The 16834-nt window shown below is 45.4% G+C and overlaps 1 protein-coding gene across 1 annotated transcript in view; it reads left to right on the forward strand.

The window, feature by feature from the left end:
* The window catches only part of LOC126456473 (juvenile hormone acid O-methyltransferase-like), a 90065-nt gene that overhangs the window by 54585 nt on the left and 18646 nt on the right, over positions 1 to 16834 (forward strand). Inside the window, exon 4 of the mRNA XM_050092223.1 lies at positions 5507 to 5639. Within this exon, the coding sequence (XP_049948180.1) occupies positions 5507 to 5639 (133 nt within the window). The remainder of the gene's footprint in view (positions 1 to 5506; positions 5640 to 16834) is intronic.

Here is a 16834-nt window from a genome sequence, read left to right on the forward strand (position 1 = left end):
TCTCTTGCAGAGCCTGCCACTTGAGTTTATTAAACATCTCCGTAACGCTATCACGGTTACCAAATAACCCTGTGACGAAACGCGCCGCTCTTCTTTGGATCTTCTCTATCTCCTCCGTCAAACCGATCTGGTACGGATCCCACACTGATGAGCAATACTCAAGTATAGGTCGAACGAGTGTTTTGTAAGCCACCTCCTTTGTTGATGGACTACATTTTCTAAGCACTCTCCCAATGAATCTCAACCTGGTACCCGCCTTACCAACAATTAATTTTATATGATCATTCCACTTCAAATCGTTCCGCACGCATACTCCCAGATATTTTACAGAAGTAACTGCTACCAGTGTTTGTTCCGCTATCATATAATCATACAATAAAGGATCCTTCTTTCTATGTATTCGCAATACATTACATTTGTCTATGTTAAGGGTCAGTTTCCACTCCCTGCACCAAGTGCCTATCCGCTGCAGATCTTCCTGCATTTCGCTACAGTTTTCTAATGCTGCAACTTCTCTGTATACTACAGCATCATCCGCGAAAAGCCGCATGGAACTTCCGACACTATCTACTAGGTCATTTATACATATTGTGAAAAGCAATGGTCCCATAACACTCCCCTGTGGCACGCCAGAGGTTACTTTAACGTCTGTAGACGTCTCTCCACTGATAACAACATGCTGTGTTCTGTTTGCTAAAAACTCTTCAATCCAGCCACACAGCTGGTCTGATATTCCGTAGGCTCTTACTTTGTTTATCAGGCGACGGTGCGGAACTGTATCGAACGCTTTCCGGAAGTCAAGAAAAATAGCATCTACCCGGGAGCCTGTATCTAATATTTTCTGGGTCTCATGAACAACTAAAGCGAGTTGGGTCTCACACGATCGCTGTTTCCGGAATCCATGTTGATTCCTACATAGTAGATTCTGGGTTTCCAAAAACGACATGATACTCGAGCAAAAAACATGTTCTAAAATTCTACAACAGATCGACGTCAGAGATATAGGTCTATAGTTTTGCGAATCTGCTCGACGACCCTTCTTGAAGACTGGGACTATCTGTGCTCTTTTCCAATCATTTGGAACCCTCCGTTCCTCTAGAGACTTGCGGTACACGGCTGTTAGAAGGGGGGCAAGTTCTTTCGCGTATTCTGCGTAGAATCGAATTGGTATCCCGTCAGGTCCAGTGGAATTTCCTCTATTGAGTGATTCCAGTTGCTTTTCTATTCCTTGGACACTTATTTCGATGTCAGCCATTTTTTCGTTTGTGCGAGGATTTAGAGAAGGAACTGCAGTGCGGTCTTCCTCTGTGAAACAGCTTTGGAAAAAGGTGTTTAGTATTTCAGCTTTACGCGTGTCATCCTCTGTTTCAATGCCATCATCATCCCGTAGTGTCTGGATATGCTGTTTCGAGCCACTTACTGATTTAACGTAAGACCAGAACTTCCTAGGATTTTCTGTCAAGTCGGTACATAGAATTTTACTTTCGAATTCACTGAACGCTTCACGCATAGCCCTCCTTACGCTAACTTTGACATCGTTTAGCTTCTGTTTGTCTGAGAGGTTTTGGCTGCGTTTAAACTTGGAGTGGAGCTCTCTTTGCTTTCGCAGTAGTTTCCTAACTTTGTTGTTGTACCACGGTGGGTTTTTCCCGTCCCTCACAGTTTTACTCGGCACGTACCTGTCTAAAACGCATTTTACGATTGCCTTGAACTTTTTCCATAAACACTCAACATTGTCAGTGTCGGAACAGAAATTTTCGTTTTGATCTGTTAGGTAGTCTGAAATCTGCCTTCTATTACTCTTGCTAAAGAGATAAACCTTCCTCCCTTTTTTTATATTCCTATTAACTTCCATATTCAGGGATGCTGCAACGGCCTTATGATCACTGATTCCCTGTTCTGTACATACAGAGTCGAAAAGTTCGGGTCTGTTCGTTATCAGTAGGTCCAAGATGTTATCTCCACGAGTCGGTTCTCTGTTTAATTGCTCGAGGTAATTTTCGGATAGTGCACTCAGTATAATGTCACTCGATGCTCTGTCCCTACCACCCGTCCTAAACATCTGAGTGTCCCAGTCTATATCTGGTAAATTGAAATCTCCACCTAAGACTATAACATGCTGAGAAAATTTATGTGAAATGTATTCCAAATTTTCTCTCAGTTGTTCTGCCACTAATGCTGCTGAGTCGGGAGGTCGGTAAAAGGAGCCAATTATTAACCTAGTTCGGTTGTTGAGTGTAACCTCCACCCATAATAATTCACAGGAACTATCCACTTCTACTTCACTACAGGATAAACTACTACTAACAGCGACGAACACTCCACCACCGGTTGCATGCAATCTATCCTTTCTAAACACCGTATGTACCTTTGTAAAAATTTTGGCAGAATTTATCTCTGGCTTAAGCCAGCTTTCTGTACCTATAACGATTTCAGCTTCGGTGCTTTCTATCAGCGCTTGAAGTTCTGGTACTTTACCAACGCAGCTTCGACAGTTGACAATTACAATACCGATTGCTGCTTGGTCCCCGCATATCCTGACTTTGCCCCGCACCCGTTGAGGCTGTTGCCCTTCCTGTACTTGCCCAAGGCCATCTAACCTAAAAAACCGCCCAGTCCACGCCACACAACCCCTGCTACCCGTGTAGCCGCTTGTTGCGTGTAGTGGACTCCTGACCTATCCAGCGGAACCCGAAACCCCACCACCCTATGGCGCAAGTCGAGGAATCTGCAGCCCACACGGTCGCAGAACCGTCTCAGCCTCTGATTCAGACCCTCCACTCGGCTCTGTACCAAAGGTCCGCAGTCAGTCCTGTCGACGATGCTGCAGATGGTGAGCTCTGATTTCATCCCGCTAGCGAGACTGGCAGTCTTCACCAAATCAGATAGCCGCCGGAAGCCAGAGAGGATTTCCTCCGATCCATAGCGACACACATCATTGGTGCCGACATGAGCGACCACCTGCAGATGGGTGCACCCTGTACCCTTCATGGCATCCGGATGGACCCTTTCCACATCTGGAATGACTCCCCCCGGTATGCACACGGAGTGCACATTGGTTTTCTTCCCCTCTCTTGCTGCCATTTCCCTAAGGGGCCCCATTACGCGCCTGACGTTGGAGCTCCCAACTACCAGTAAGCCCACCCTCTGCGACTGCCCGGATCTTGCAGACTGAGGGGCAACCTCTGGAACAGGACAAGCAGCCATGTCAGGCCGAAGATCAGTATCAGCCTGAGACAGAGCCTGAAACCGGTTCGTCAGACAAACTGGAGAGGCTTTCCGTTCAGCCCTCCGGAATGTCTTTCGCCCCCTGCCACACCTCGAGACGACCTCCCACTCTACCACAAGTGAGGGATCAGCCTCAATGCGGGCAGTATCCCGGGCAACCACAGTCGTAGTCCGATCAGGGGATGCGTGGGACGAGCTGGCCGTCCCCGACAAACCCCCATCCGGACCCCCACAGTGATGCCCATTGGCAACAGCTTCAAGCTGTGTGACCGAAGCCAACACTGCCTGAAGCTGGGAGCGAAGGGATGCCAACTCAGCCTGCATCCGAACACAGCAGTTGCAGTCCCTGTCCATGCCAAAAACTATTTTGCAAAGAACGTCTGAACTAATCTACAGAGAGCGCAAACAAACCTAAGGACATCACACACATCCATGTCAGAGGCGGGATCGAACCTGCAACCGTATCGGTCGCGCGGTTCCAGTCTGAAGCGCCTAGAACCGCTCGGCCACACCGGCCGGCGTTTCAATTGGACCCAAAAGGTTTGAGACAACCTGTGTAAAGTGAACTCTAATCGTAACTGTAAATAACAAGTTCCTGATTCATGATTAACAACGATAAAATGTTAGAATATACTAAAACACTTCAGTAGTTTTTTTAACAAGCAAGCTATCTCGCATTTTGTGCCAATTTATACGGAGCATGCAGCTGGCGGAGGTTGTGTCGTGTTTGGGTAGCTGCGTTTGATAGTAACATCATGGCGGGTCGTTAATTATAGTAACTGATATATGGCTATCTTGAAAAACATCCAGGAGCCATCTTCAGTAACATATAATAGCGATAAGGATAATAAAAAATAGGCAATAAATTATAGCAATAAAGCCTAAATAAAAACAGCACAAGTGGCCTACAGGAAGCGAGGGAGGGGGAGGGGAGAGATCTTTTTTACATCAGGGTCATAAATCATCGTCACGGGAAGCACACAGTCCCCCTACTGCGGTACAGCTTGACAAAAAGATCGCTTGACAGGACACATATTGTGGCATCAAGGAATTTCGTAACAAAACTTCACTGATATTATTTCGTGTCATTGCGTTTCACTGATAGTATTTTCTATAAACAGTGCTGCTCAGTTTTAGTGTAATTAAACGACGGCATCACGGAACCTCTAGAAGCTGCTAAATGTGTATTTTTTTCGGCTACCAGTTTTTGGTCACACGACAAATTGCTTGTCGATAAATAAATACATGTTGCAGCAGCTTTTAGTGACGCCGCGATGCCCATGTCGACTTAATCCATTTCGTGACAGTAATTCAGTTTAGTCGATAAATAAAACAAAGTAAAACTGGAAACATTTCGGCTTGTTCAAATGGCTCTGAGCACTATGGGACTTAATATCTATGGTCATCAGTCCCCTAGAACTTAGAACTACTTAAACCTAACTAACCTAAGGACATCACACAACACCCAGCCATCACGAGGCAGAGAAAATCCCTGACCCCGCCGGGAATCGAACCCGGGAACCCGGGCGTGGGAAGCGAGAACGCTACCCCACGACCACGAGATGCGGGCTTTCGGCTTGTATGAAGATGTACGTACAGCTGTTTTTTTTGCACAACGTGTGTAAATAGATTAGAAAGAGGGCAGGGAAATGGTATTGATACACAACACACTCTTTTATAAACACCTTACAGGCCAAAAGGGGATCTGTATGACCGTCTTGTAATAAACTAGCCATCCACTTCAAGCAGATAAACGATACAGAGAACAGCAAGGACAAGAAAGAAATAAGGTAATGTTGTTACTTCACAGTATGATTTTTAAAGGGGTTCTGATTGTTCCATCATGTTTCGGAAGTGCACCTGGAAGATTCATATTTCTTTCTCAGCTATTTCGGCTAAAAATTGCACAACAAGTGTCAAAAAGTATCGATGACTTACTTGTGAGTACGGTACTGTGACTATTTGATGATTGACACGCCAGTGTGGCTGTACAGATAAATCATTGTTAACAGACAGTGTACGTCATTTACAAAAACGAAAAAGCTGCATGGAAATTGCAATTCCGTAATGATTTTACGTCAGATGTTAAGGCTATACAAATTTTCAGGCGTCGCCGAATCACAACAAAAATTCCAGCGAGTAGCTACAATAGTAACCCGAAAGATGTTGGGACAACATACGCTAAGATTTGGACTTTTATTTGTCTTGCAACTGTAAACTTCTTTGTGGGAATTGTGTTTTGAGGCTGTCTTCTTCTTTTAGGCACATCTTTTTCCAGGCTCGCCCTTGGAAACATCTACAAGCTTCTGGCACCTGGCGGAGAGGCCCTCTTCACGATAATCACAAAAATTTGCTTATACGAGGCATATGAGAAGATGTCGCAAGATCCGCGCTGGGAGCCGTACATGAAGGTAATCTGACAGCAAGGTGCACCCCAATACGCAATAGTCACATGAAATACCCTAGACGCGCATACTGTTTGCTTATTATTTACCTGCTAACGAAATGCTTCGTACTTTACCGTCAACTGTATGCAGCTTCTTTATCTTCGTTTTTGCCTGGCAGGTATCGGGCTCTATGGTCATCTTCAGCCACTGGGTAGTTAATTTTTAAGCCCTCATATAATTTTTGTACATGTTTTTGAATATTTTACTGTAATATTTTAGCTGATTTTCATCACGTGCTGGTAGTTTTTTGAATGTGACATAAGTAACAAATCACTGACAACCTTACTTCAGCCTCGTTCTCAAGAGATCGTGACTGGGGAATCTATCAGAACTTCCATAACCTGCAACTGTTTATTACTTCCTATCGCTCTGAAAGTTTCATCCAGTGTACTATGGTTCAAGAACTGTCCGATACCACTGACCGAGCTACAGCTGCTATACTAGCTTCACCTGTACTGTCTAATCAGCCTATAATTCTCCTTAACTGTTCTTCACGTACAGGCGTAGACGAGCACCACCAGTGCTGTATACAAATACTTCTCCTTACTTCCACACATCTTCCTAGCATCTGTTGCACTTTCCCGCTATGACACATCTTTGACTTGGCCAGCTAATGTCGGCGGATCTACCACTATCATGAATGTTGCTTGCCGAAGGACCTGGAGCAGCTCGGTTGAAGACGTCACGTTCAGTGACTCACATCGCGTCCTGCGATATCAAAGCACTCTGCTGTTTTGAGGCAATGCCGCATGATGTGAAGACAGTAAGACCAAACCAAACAATGCCATTGCGACGCCTTATCATTGCTCTACTGCACTGGTGATGTATCACGGCTTGGATCTGTCTTACTGAGCTAACGAGGGAACCTTTTGGGAGGCGCATCGAATTATGAGCTCCCACTTTGGCTGTTTATAGTGTGGGTAGGCACCTATCACACCCTAAAGTTGTAGGTGCCAATGCGCCCTCATTTTTGAAATATTGCCTGTTAAAGTTTGGGCAGCTCTTTATATACAGAAGAGTTCCACTATTGTGGCAACTGACCGAGTAGCCGAGTGGCAGCCGAGCTGGACTCCCGTCCAGGCGACCCTGGTTCGAGACCCGTCTATGCTACTTTTGTTTTCGCAACTCTAGATCCATCGCAAAAAGAAGTATTCCATAACGTCAATGCAGTGGTGTCTCCTGCGGACTTGAGAAAATACAGATGCGATTGCGACGAAAATGAATGTGTATTCGTACAATGTTCGTGGTACCGAAAGTACAAATGTTTTGTTTTTATAACAAGTATCAACCGTCGGAATGTTCTCGTCAAAATATAGAAAATATCGATTAACTTTCCATTAAATGAAACATATTTTTAATCCCTCATTCATTGTTTTTTCTTAATATTCCCTTCCTCAACGGAACAAAATTACAAATACAACGAAAACAAATTGAACAATAATAAAATACCTCAAGAACTTACATTACGCTTAATTTCCTGTTAAAGTAAAAAACGCAAAAGATGGAAAAAAATGTGACATTCAATTTGTAATTTTGATTTATAGAGGCTTGTAATTCTTTTTAATCAATTCGTTGCGGAATGTTCATGATTAATTCTAAATTAAAACAGACATTTGAAAATAAAAGGAAACAAACGTAGCATAGACTGGTCTCCAACCAGGGTCGCCTGGACGGGAGTCTAGCCTGCCTGCCACTCGGCTACTCGCTCACTTGCCACAACAGTGAAACTTTCTGTATATAAAGAGCTGCCCAAAATTTAACAGTCAATATTTCAAAAACATGGCCGCATTGGCACCTACAATTTTGGGTGTGATAGGTGCCTACCCACGCTATAAGCAGGCGAAGTGAGAGCTCATAACTCGATGCACTTCCCAGAAGGTCCCCTCGTAAGTAGTACCTGTTAACTACACTGCGCAGCAGAATTAAAGGATCACTCCGTAACTGTCACCCAGTGCGAGCCATAAACTTGAAATTTGGGTCAAAGATGCGTACTATCTTCCTTTCTAAAGTTGCAAAAGCGTAGCACCCTGCGGTGGCACCATCGGGCTCGATAACGCTTCACACAGCAAGGCATCGAGACATGTGAAAAAAAGATCACAGCTCAGAAGTTAATGTGACATGTAAAGTGGGTTAATTATGTCTTATGGCACCAAATTTCAGGACAAGTCTGGCCAACGCCACTGTCGGCGTGTCATACGTTGGGGAGGTCGTCACAGCCCCTGTTACGCACATTTCAGCCGTTCTCTTGACGCAACTGTGACGCAGACCAGAATCGCGACGCCCAGCCTCCAGTCCACGTGGTTTTCCTAAGGACGGCCGAGGAAATAATTTCAGGCACACCTTAGAACTACGACGCCTAGCCTTGAAATTAGGCGATTTTCTTATAAATGGCCGAAGGAAACGTTTCAGACACACCGTAGCTCAGAATAGGCAGGGAAAGGCCTCAGGGGGTGGCACAGAGGGCGTCAATGAACCCACCCCTCTCCCTGACACGTCGGTTGCCACACATTTCGCATTAGAAACAAAAGCAGTTCGCAGTGCAATGTGGAGCAGGAAGACATTTCTGCTACCTTTGTCACGGCTGACACCCTCAGACGTAACAAACCCTCTCTAAGGACGTTGTGCGGCTGCTTCACCATTAAACATGTTCTGTCCACTTTGAATGGCACCGCAACCCCGATTTTTGCTCTTGTGTGTAGATTGGAACCACCAGGGACAGTTCGAAGCATTCTGAACAAATCCGAACGAGATCCGCAGCAGGAAATGGTACTTAAGCATTTTCATCCCTCCTTTTTCACGTCCTCCTGTGGCCTGATCATGGGGTGTGCAACATTAAGATGTCCGTGAATAACACGGCAAAAGGTCCCTCTGAGTCCCCCCAGTTAAGAACACCCTCGGTACCGCACAGGCACCTTATCTGAGCGCGTTACAAATGTACCTGCCTGAAACTTCGATACACATTCAGCCATATGGCTGTTCTCGCGTCTGAAGGCAGGCAGACACCGCCTGAGAGGTGTCGAAGGGGTTGCCTAATGTCAGGCGCTAGAGAAGCCACGAGAGTTGATGTGTATCGAAGTTTCAGACAGGTACGTTTGTAACGCGCTCAGATAAGGTGCCTGTGCGGTACCGAGGGTGTTCTTAACTGGGGGGACTCAGAGGGACCTTTTGCCGTGTTATTCACCGACATCTTAATGTTGCACACCCCATGATCAGACCATAGGAGGGCGCGAAAAAGGAGGGGTGAAAATACTTAAGTACCATTTCCTGCCGCGGATCACGTTCAGATTTGTTCGAAATGTTTTGAACTGTCCCTGGTGGTTCCATCCTATACACAAGAGCAGAAGTTGCGGTCATGCTGCCTTCCAAAGCGGACAGATCAAGTTTAATTGTGCTGCAGCCCCACAGTGTCGTTAGAGAAGGGCTGAAACGTCTGACGGTGTCAGCACTGTCATACGCTATCAAGAGCGTCTTCTTGTTGCTCAAAGCACTGCTAACTGTCGTTTTGGGGAGTGAAATGTGTGGGAATCGACATCCCAGGAAAAGGGGTGGTTTCATTGACGCGTCTTATACCACTCCCTGAGGCCTTTTAGTGACGATTCTGAGCAGCGGTGTGTCTGGAATGCTTTCCTCGGCGCTTTATAAGAAAATTACGTGATTTCAACGCTGGGCATCGCGATTCCATCCTCCATCTCAGAGGCGTCGAAAGAAGGGGTGAAATTTGGGTAAGAGAGCCAGTGACGACCTTACCGTCGTCTGACACATCCACAGTAGCGTTGACAGAATTTTGGTGAAGTTGAGAGAGGAGGCTTGTAGGTCTCTTTAAGCCAAATTTCAAACTTACGCTTCGCAGTGGGTGAGAATTACCGAGTTTAGAAAAAGTGATTCTTTAATTCTGTTGTGCAGTGTATCTGTATGGGGGGTCGCACTATCTCAAGATTTCACGTCCCAATATTCCTGACTGACCCAGTAGCCATGACCTTAAATCCTACGTGACACATGTACTTAATTAGTAACAAGTAGGGAATGCCATGAGTAGTTTTAAATTAAAGTCCAAGCTGTTCCATACAGACGTTGCAGTTCTCCACAACGATTCTTGAGCGCTTTGTTTTCATTTGCGTTTTCCCACACCATTCGCCTTTTGTGGTAGATTTTCTTTTAATCACTCACTCTTATTTTCCATCCATCTCACTATCCCACTTAACGCAAAAGGTGAGGTGGTGCCGTGATGGCTTAGAGTGGGCGAGTGATTCTCTACCGCAGATGAATGTGGGTTCAGCAGAAAAAGGCGGGCGATGGGTACAAATGTCCGTTATTGCTTATTATTTACAGTTATTCAGTTTCTTTGGCGATGGGTTTTGGTCTCTGGGACATCAGCGAGTGCGACAAATAGGTCGCCACTGCAGAGAGGTGGCGGTTATCGCTGAAATAACTGGTATTCACTTATATCTTTTTTACGTCTCTAGTTTAACTGATTTCTGAAATAACCGATTTTCGGTTTTTTATTGCTGTTATTTCCAGTAATAAACGTAGACGTCAAACGAAGATTGAAAAATTCCAAGAGCCTCTTAGACTATTGCATCACACGTTTCAAGACGCCTAGAAGGAAAATATCAAATGAAAAATCAAAATAAACGAAAGTTACGTCTGTATACTATTGGCCGCTTTTTCGTAAAGTAATGAGGGTTTGAATGCTACAAAAGATCACTAGACTTGTCCTACTGATTCTAATTTATTGAAACTCTGCTCAAAAGTTATATTGGAATCAGGATCAAACAACAATCTGAGCAACACGAGTGGTCAATGCTGAGGGTGAAAACTGAGGCTGGAGAACTCTATTTTTCGTGTCAATTTGTCCATTTCCAAGGGTACAAACAGAGGTTGCTGTGTAGACACATGTGGGAGAGTAGCTACTTTCTATTTAATTGTGTACTATGAATGAATTGTTAAGATTTTAATTTATTTCTGTTGCCTTAATTTCATTTCTCTTTTATTTTTTCATATAAATGGTAGGCAAATAATTTTTTGTATAAAATTTGTATCACTGTTTTTCTGGAATTATTTGGAATGAAAACCCCTTTTGTCGTTAAACATTTCTATTTACTTTTTAACAGAAATTTGATTACAAGTGATTTTTTTGATGATGAAACTAAAACTATCCGTTCGAAAAATTCAAATGAACAATCTAGATTGTAGGCAAAATAGAACATTCAACAGGAACAATTACTTGGCAACAGTTATAATTTCAGTAAATTATTAATCCGTTAGTCAATATTTATTGCCCAATCTGTTCGTAAATACTTGTTTTAGATTGTGTTGATTAGTATGTCCAGTTCTTTGACCATGAAAAGTATCCTTCAAAGGCGATACCAGTCCTCCAAAGCCACAGAGCTTTTTACTAACGATACACATTTTTGGACCACAAATGAGAAGCCTGGCATACACCTACACTGCTCCCGAAAACTGAAAGGATCGCTGCTTCTGGGTAGTAAAGGACAACACGTACATTACACTGAGGCGGCAAAGGTAATGGGATACCTCTTAATATTGTGTCGTAACTCCTTTTTCCCGGCAGTAGCTCGACATGGCATGGACTCAACAAGTCATTGGAAGTCCCCTGCAGAAATATTGAGCCATGCTGCCCCTGTAGCCGTCCATAATTGCCAAAGTGTTGCCGGTGCAGGATTTTGTGCGCTGACTGACCTCTCGATTGTGTCCCTTAAATGTTCGATGGGATTCATGTCGGGCGATCTGGGTGGCCAGATCATTCATTCGGATTGGCCAGAATTTTCTTCAACCTATAGCAAACAACTGTAGCCCGATGACATGACTTTATTGTTTGCGAACATTAAGTCCACGAATGGCTGCAAATGGTCTCCAAGTAGCCGAACATAGCCATTTCCAGTTAATGAACGGTTCAGTTGGCTCAGAGGGCCCAGTCCATTCCACGTAATCACAGTCCACACCATTACGGTGCCACCGCCAGCTTGCACAATACCTTGTTGACAACCTGGGTCCATGGCGTCGTGGGGTCTGCGCCATACTCGAACCCTAGCATCAGCTTTTAGCAACTAAAACCGGGACTCATCTGACCAGGCCACTGTTTTCGAGTCATCTGGGGTCCAACCGATATGGTCACGAGCCCAGGGGAGGCGGTGCAGACGATGTCGTGCTGTTAGCAACGGCATTCTCTTCGGTTGTCTGCTCCCATAGACCATTGACGTCAAATTTCGCCGCAACGTCCGAACGGATACGTTCTTTGCACGTCCCACATTGATTTCGCCAGTTATTTCTGGCATTGTTGCTTTTCTCTTGGCACCGACAACTCTACGCAAACGCCGCTGCTCTCGGTCATTAAGTGAAGGCCATCGGCCGCTGTATTTCCGTGTTGAGAAATAATGCCTGAAATTTGGTATTCTCGGCACACTCTTGACACTGTAGATCTCGGAATATTGAATTTCCTAACGATTTCCGTAAAGACATGTCCGATGCGTCTAACTCCAACTTCCATTCCGCGTTCAAAGTCCGTAAATTCGCGTCGTGCGGCCATATCACGTCGGAACTTTCTCGCGTGAAGCATCTGAGTACAAATGCCAGCTCCGCCAATGCACTATCCTTTGATACCTTCTATATGCGGTATTACCGCCATCTTTATTGGTGCATGTCACTATGCCTTGACTTTTTGTCACCCCTGTCTACTGTTTCAGCAATGCTGTACCTATTCTTACATCATTTGTTTGTGACTCATTTCTAACTGTCAGTGATGTTATTAAAATATCACTGATCGATTCTCCCACTTTCTGTAATAATCCGGTGTCTTACCAGCGGAAAACTGCTCCTATCACACCAGTAAAAAGGCGAGTCTGTCTCTCTTTATTAAAACACACTGACTAAAAAGTGGGGTACCAGTTGCCTCAGTCTATCTCCCTCAGCACCTTTAAACATTTTCGCAAAAATATTGGTATGCGACAATATTCGTGCATTTTTTTTTAACATTCAAGTCACCTCTCACTTCTACAAGCTGCCCAGATTGTAACTCTTTCATACCCACTATTCCATCGGTGTAAGTCGTTCATGCTCATCCACTCCCAGTTGCCCATTCTCACTCACTCATTCAGCCCAACTCGTTGTCATTACCTCTTTACGTGTCTCCAACGTCACTCTTGCCGGTGTCAAATCCACAGTCCCCTTCGGACTGTCCTCCTACTGTTGCCTCCCCTGACTGTCACTGTCTCCCTCTTGCTCTCTCTTACTGCTACTATCTCATTCCTTCCTTCCCACCGCTGCTGTCTCATCTCACTGTCACTACCTCTTCCTCGTTGTCATTGCCATAGAGACTGTCTCTCATTATCACTGTCTCTCACCCGCTTCCACTTCCTCCTTCTCTTTATTCCTCTTCCACTAGCACTGTCTCCTTCACTCTTTTCGTGTCACTCTTCCCTCACTGTCTACTGTGTTCGATTGCCACTGCGTCTCTCTCTTTTCTCACGCTGCTATTGTCTCCTTCACTGTTTCTATACCACAACCACTGTCCGCTACCTTCACCTGTTTATTACTTACTTTTCCGGCTCTTTCCCGTTGCCACCGTCTACTTCTCGCTCAGCATAAAAAAGGTAAATATGATTGCATGCCAGTATTTTTGCGAAAACTTTTGAAGGTGCTGCGGAACGTAGAATGGAGTAGCTCGTATCCCACTTTACAGTCAGGGCATTTCAATAAAGGAAAGCATATTCGCCTTTTTTCTGCTCCGATAGGAGCATTTTCCTGATGATTCCTTTCCTTACCCTGCCACAGCAGAGCATGCCACTCATATGAAAAGAATTTGATGAGTCATTAAAATTTTGATACTTTACTTACGTCAAATTGAAATAACTCAACACTAATTTTACATACACAGGGTGAGTCACCTAACATTACCACTGGATATATTTCGTAAACCACATCAAATACTGACGAATCAATTCCACAGCCCGAACGTGAGGAGAGGGGCTAGTGTAATTGGTTAATACAAACCATAACAAAATTCACGGAAGTTTGTTTTTTAACAAAAACCTACGTTTTTTTAAATGGAACCCCGTTAGTTTTGTTAGCACATCTGAACATATAAACAAACACGTAATCAGTGCCGTTTGTTGCATTGTAAAAAGCCGGCCGAAGTGGCCGTGCGGTTAAAGGCGCTGCAGTCTGGAACCGCAAGACCGCTACGGTCGCAGGTTCGAATCCTGCCTCGGGCATGGATGTTTGTGATGTCCTTAGGTTAGTTAGGTTTAATTAGTTCTAAGTTCTAGGGGACTAATGACCTCAGAAGTTGAGTCCCATAGTGCTCAGAGCCATTTGAACCATTTGATTTTTTGCATTGTAAAATGTTAATTACATCCGGAGATGTTGTAACCTAAAGTTGACGCTTGAGTACCACTCCTCCGCTGTTCGATCGTGTGTATCGGAGAGCACCGAACTACGTAGGGATTCGAAGGGAACGGTGTTGGACCTTAGGTACAGAAGAGACTGGAACAGCACATTACGTCCACATGCTAACAACTTTTTATTGGTCTTTTTCACTGACGCACATGTACATTACCATGAGGGGTGAGGTACACGTACACACGTGGTTTCCGTTTTCAATTACGGAGTGGAATAGAGTGTGTCCTGACATTTCAGGCCAATAGATGTTCAATGTGGTGGCCATCATTTGCTGCACACAATTGCAATCTCTGGCCTGATGAATGTCGTACACGCCGCAGTACATCTGGTGTAATGTCGCCGCAGGCTGCCACAATACGCTGTTTCATATCCTCTGGGGTTGTAGGCACATCACGGTACACATTCTCCTTTAACGTACCCCACAGAAAGAAGTCCAGAGGTGTAAGATCAGGAGAACGGGCTGGCCAATTTATGCGCCCTCCACGTCCTATGAAACGCCCGTCGAACATCCTGTCAAGGGTCAGCCTAGTGTTAATTGCGGAATGTGCAGGTGCACCATCATGCTGATACCACATACGTCGACGCGTTTCCAGTGGGACATTTTCGAGCAACGTTGGCAGATCATTCTGTAGAAACGCGATGTATGTTGCAGCTGTTTGGGCCTCTGCAATGAAGTGAGGACCAATGAGGTGGTCGCCAATGATTCCGCACCACACATTTACAGTCCACGGTCGCTGTCGCTCTACCTGTCTGAGCCAGCGAGGATTGTCCACGGACCAGTAATGCATGTTCCGTAGATTCACTGCCCCGTAGTTTGTGAAACCCGCTTCATCGGTAAACAGGTAGAACTGCAACGCATTCTCTGTTAATGCCCATTGACAGAATTGCACTCGATGATTAAAGTCATCACCATGTAATTGCTGATGTAGCGACACATGAAACGGGTGATAGCGGTGACGATGCAGTATGCGCATGACACTACTTTGACTCGGTCCACCGGCTCTCGCAATGTCCCGTGTACCCATGTGTGGGTTCATGGCAACAGCAGCTAACACACCAACTGCACCCGCTTCTTCTGTGACAGCAAGCGCTACATGCGGACACTGCGACAGCTAGACCAAACCACAACAGTACACTACAGCCACACTCGTAAACACGGTCGTCATCGTAAACATGTCCCTGCAGATGCTGCTCGCCGACCGTGGCCCGTGTTTGTTACAACACGCAACTGAACGTCGAAGGTTTCAAGCGTCAACTTTAGGTTACAATATCTCCGGATGTAATTAACATTTTACAATGCAACAAACGGCACTGATTGCGTATTTGTTTATATGTTCAGATGTGCTAACAAAACTAACGTGGTTCCATTTTAAAAAAAACGTAAGTTTGTGTTAAAAAACAGACTTCCGTGCATTTTTGTATGGTTTGTATTAAACAATTACACTAGCCTCTCTCCTCACGTTCGGTCTGTGGAATCGGTTCGTCAGTATTTGATGTGGTTTACGAAATATATCCAGCGGTAACGTTAGGTGACTCACCCTGTATAAGAAGCTAGAAACTGTTCTCGAAAATACAGATACTATTGATGACCGTGCAGCTTCTCTAGAATCATTAATTGAAACCCTCAGCTGCCGACAGGTATTGTTGATATGCCTCGATGTGGACAGCTGAAAATGTGTGCCCCGATCGGGACTCGAACCCGAGATCTCCTGCTTACATGGTAGGAGATTACGTATGTAGATTGTGGACAGTTGGGAGTGTGGGTCTCAGGCGAAGCGTGCAAGGGGGTAAGTCCCTACAGTCGCGCTATTCATCTGTCCTCGGTGGCTCAGATGGGTCAGTGCGGCTCTCGCAGCCGAGCGAAGCAGACGTGTGGTGTGTGCTGTCCGCTGTCAGAGGGCCCGCGCGCCTTGTTTACTTTCTTCGGCCGACACTAACGTGACGCCATAGCGCTACAAGACCATGGCAAACCAATACAGAAGATCAACCTTGAAATTCACATTTCGGAACTACTTTACCCGACCAAAGGCGCTCGAAGTCGATCGCTTTTTAAAAGAGGAAGCCAAGATCCCGGCTGCCGACATTGTCGGCATTCACTTTTCGATCGTCAGTAGCACGGTCTATGTAAAGCTCATAAACGAAACTACATGCGACAAGGTGCTTCGTGAGATGAAACAAGAACTCCGCTTCTGCCACGCAGATGGCAATGTTGGCAACGTCGAGGTCGGCCATGCCGCAATGGGACTGCGGACTATACGCATATTCGAACTTCCATTTGAACTCCCGGCGGCAGAAGTTGTAGCGGCGCTCCGCCCCTACGGCACGGTACACGAACACGTGGCTGAAAAATAGACCCAGTTTAAGACGTATCCAGTACTCAATGGAGTACGCCAAGTGCGCATATATCTCCAACGACACGTGCCATCCTATCTACAGATAGGAGGATGCCGGGCCATAATTACTTATGACGGCCAGCCGAAGACGTGTTCCGGATGCGGCAAGGAATGTCACCTTCGTTCCGAGTGCCTCCAGCGTCGGATCACACAACTCCCACCGATGGACGTTGCACCACCAGCGACAAAGACTATTCTACCCGTGACTTACGCGGCGGCGCTCACGACGTTCTCCACACAACAGACACGGCCGACCGTTTCAGCGGTACAGGAATCACTTTCCACGGACAAAAACCTAGATGATCCGCCGACCTGGCCAGTGGTGGAAGATAGTACTACGACTCTGGA

This window comes from Schistocerca serialis, chromosome 2 (assembly GCF_023864345.2).
Source record: "Schistocerca serialis cubense isolate TAMUIC-IGC-003099 chromosome 2, iqSchSeri2.2, whole genome shotgun sequence".
NCBI lineage: Eukaryota > Metazoa > Arthropoda > Insecta > Orthoptera > Acrididae > Schistocerca > Schistocerca serialis.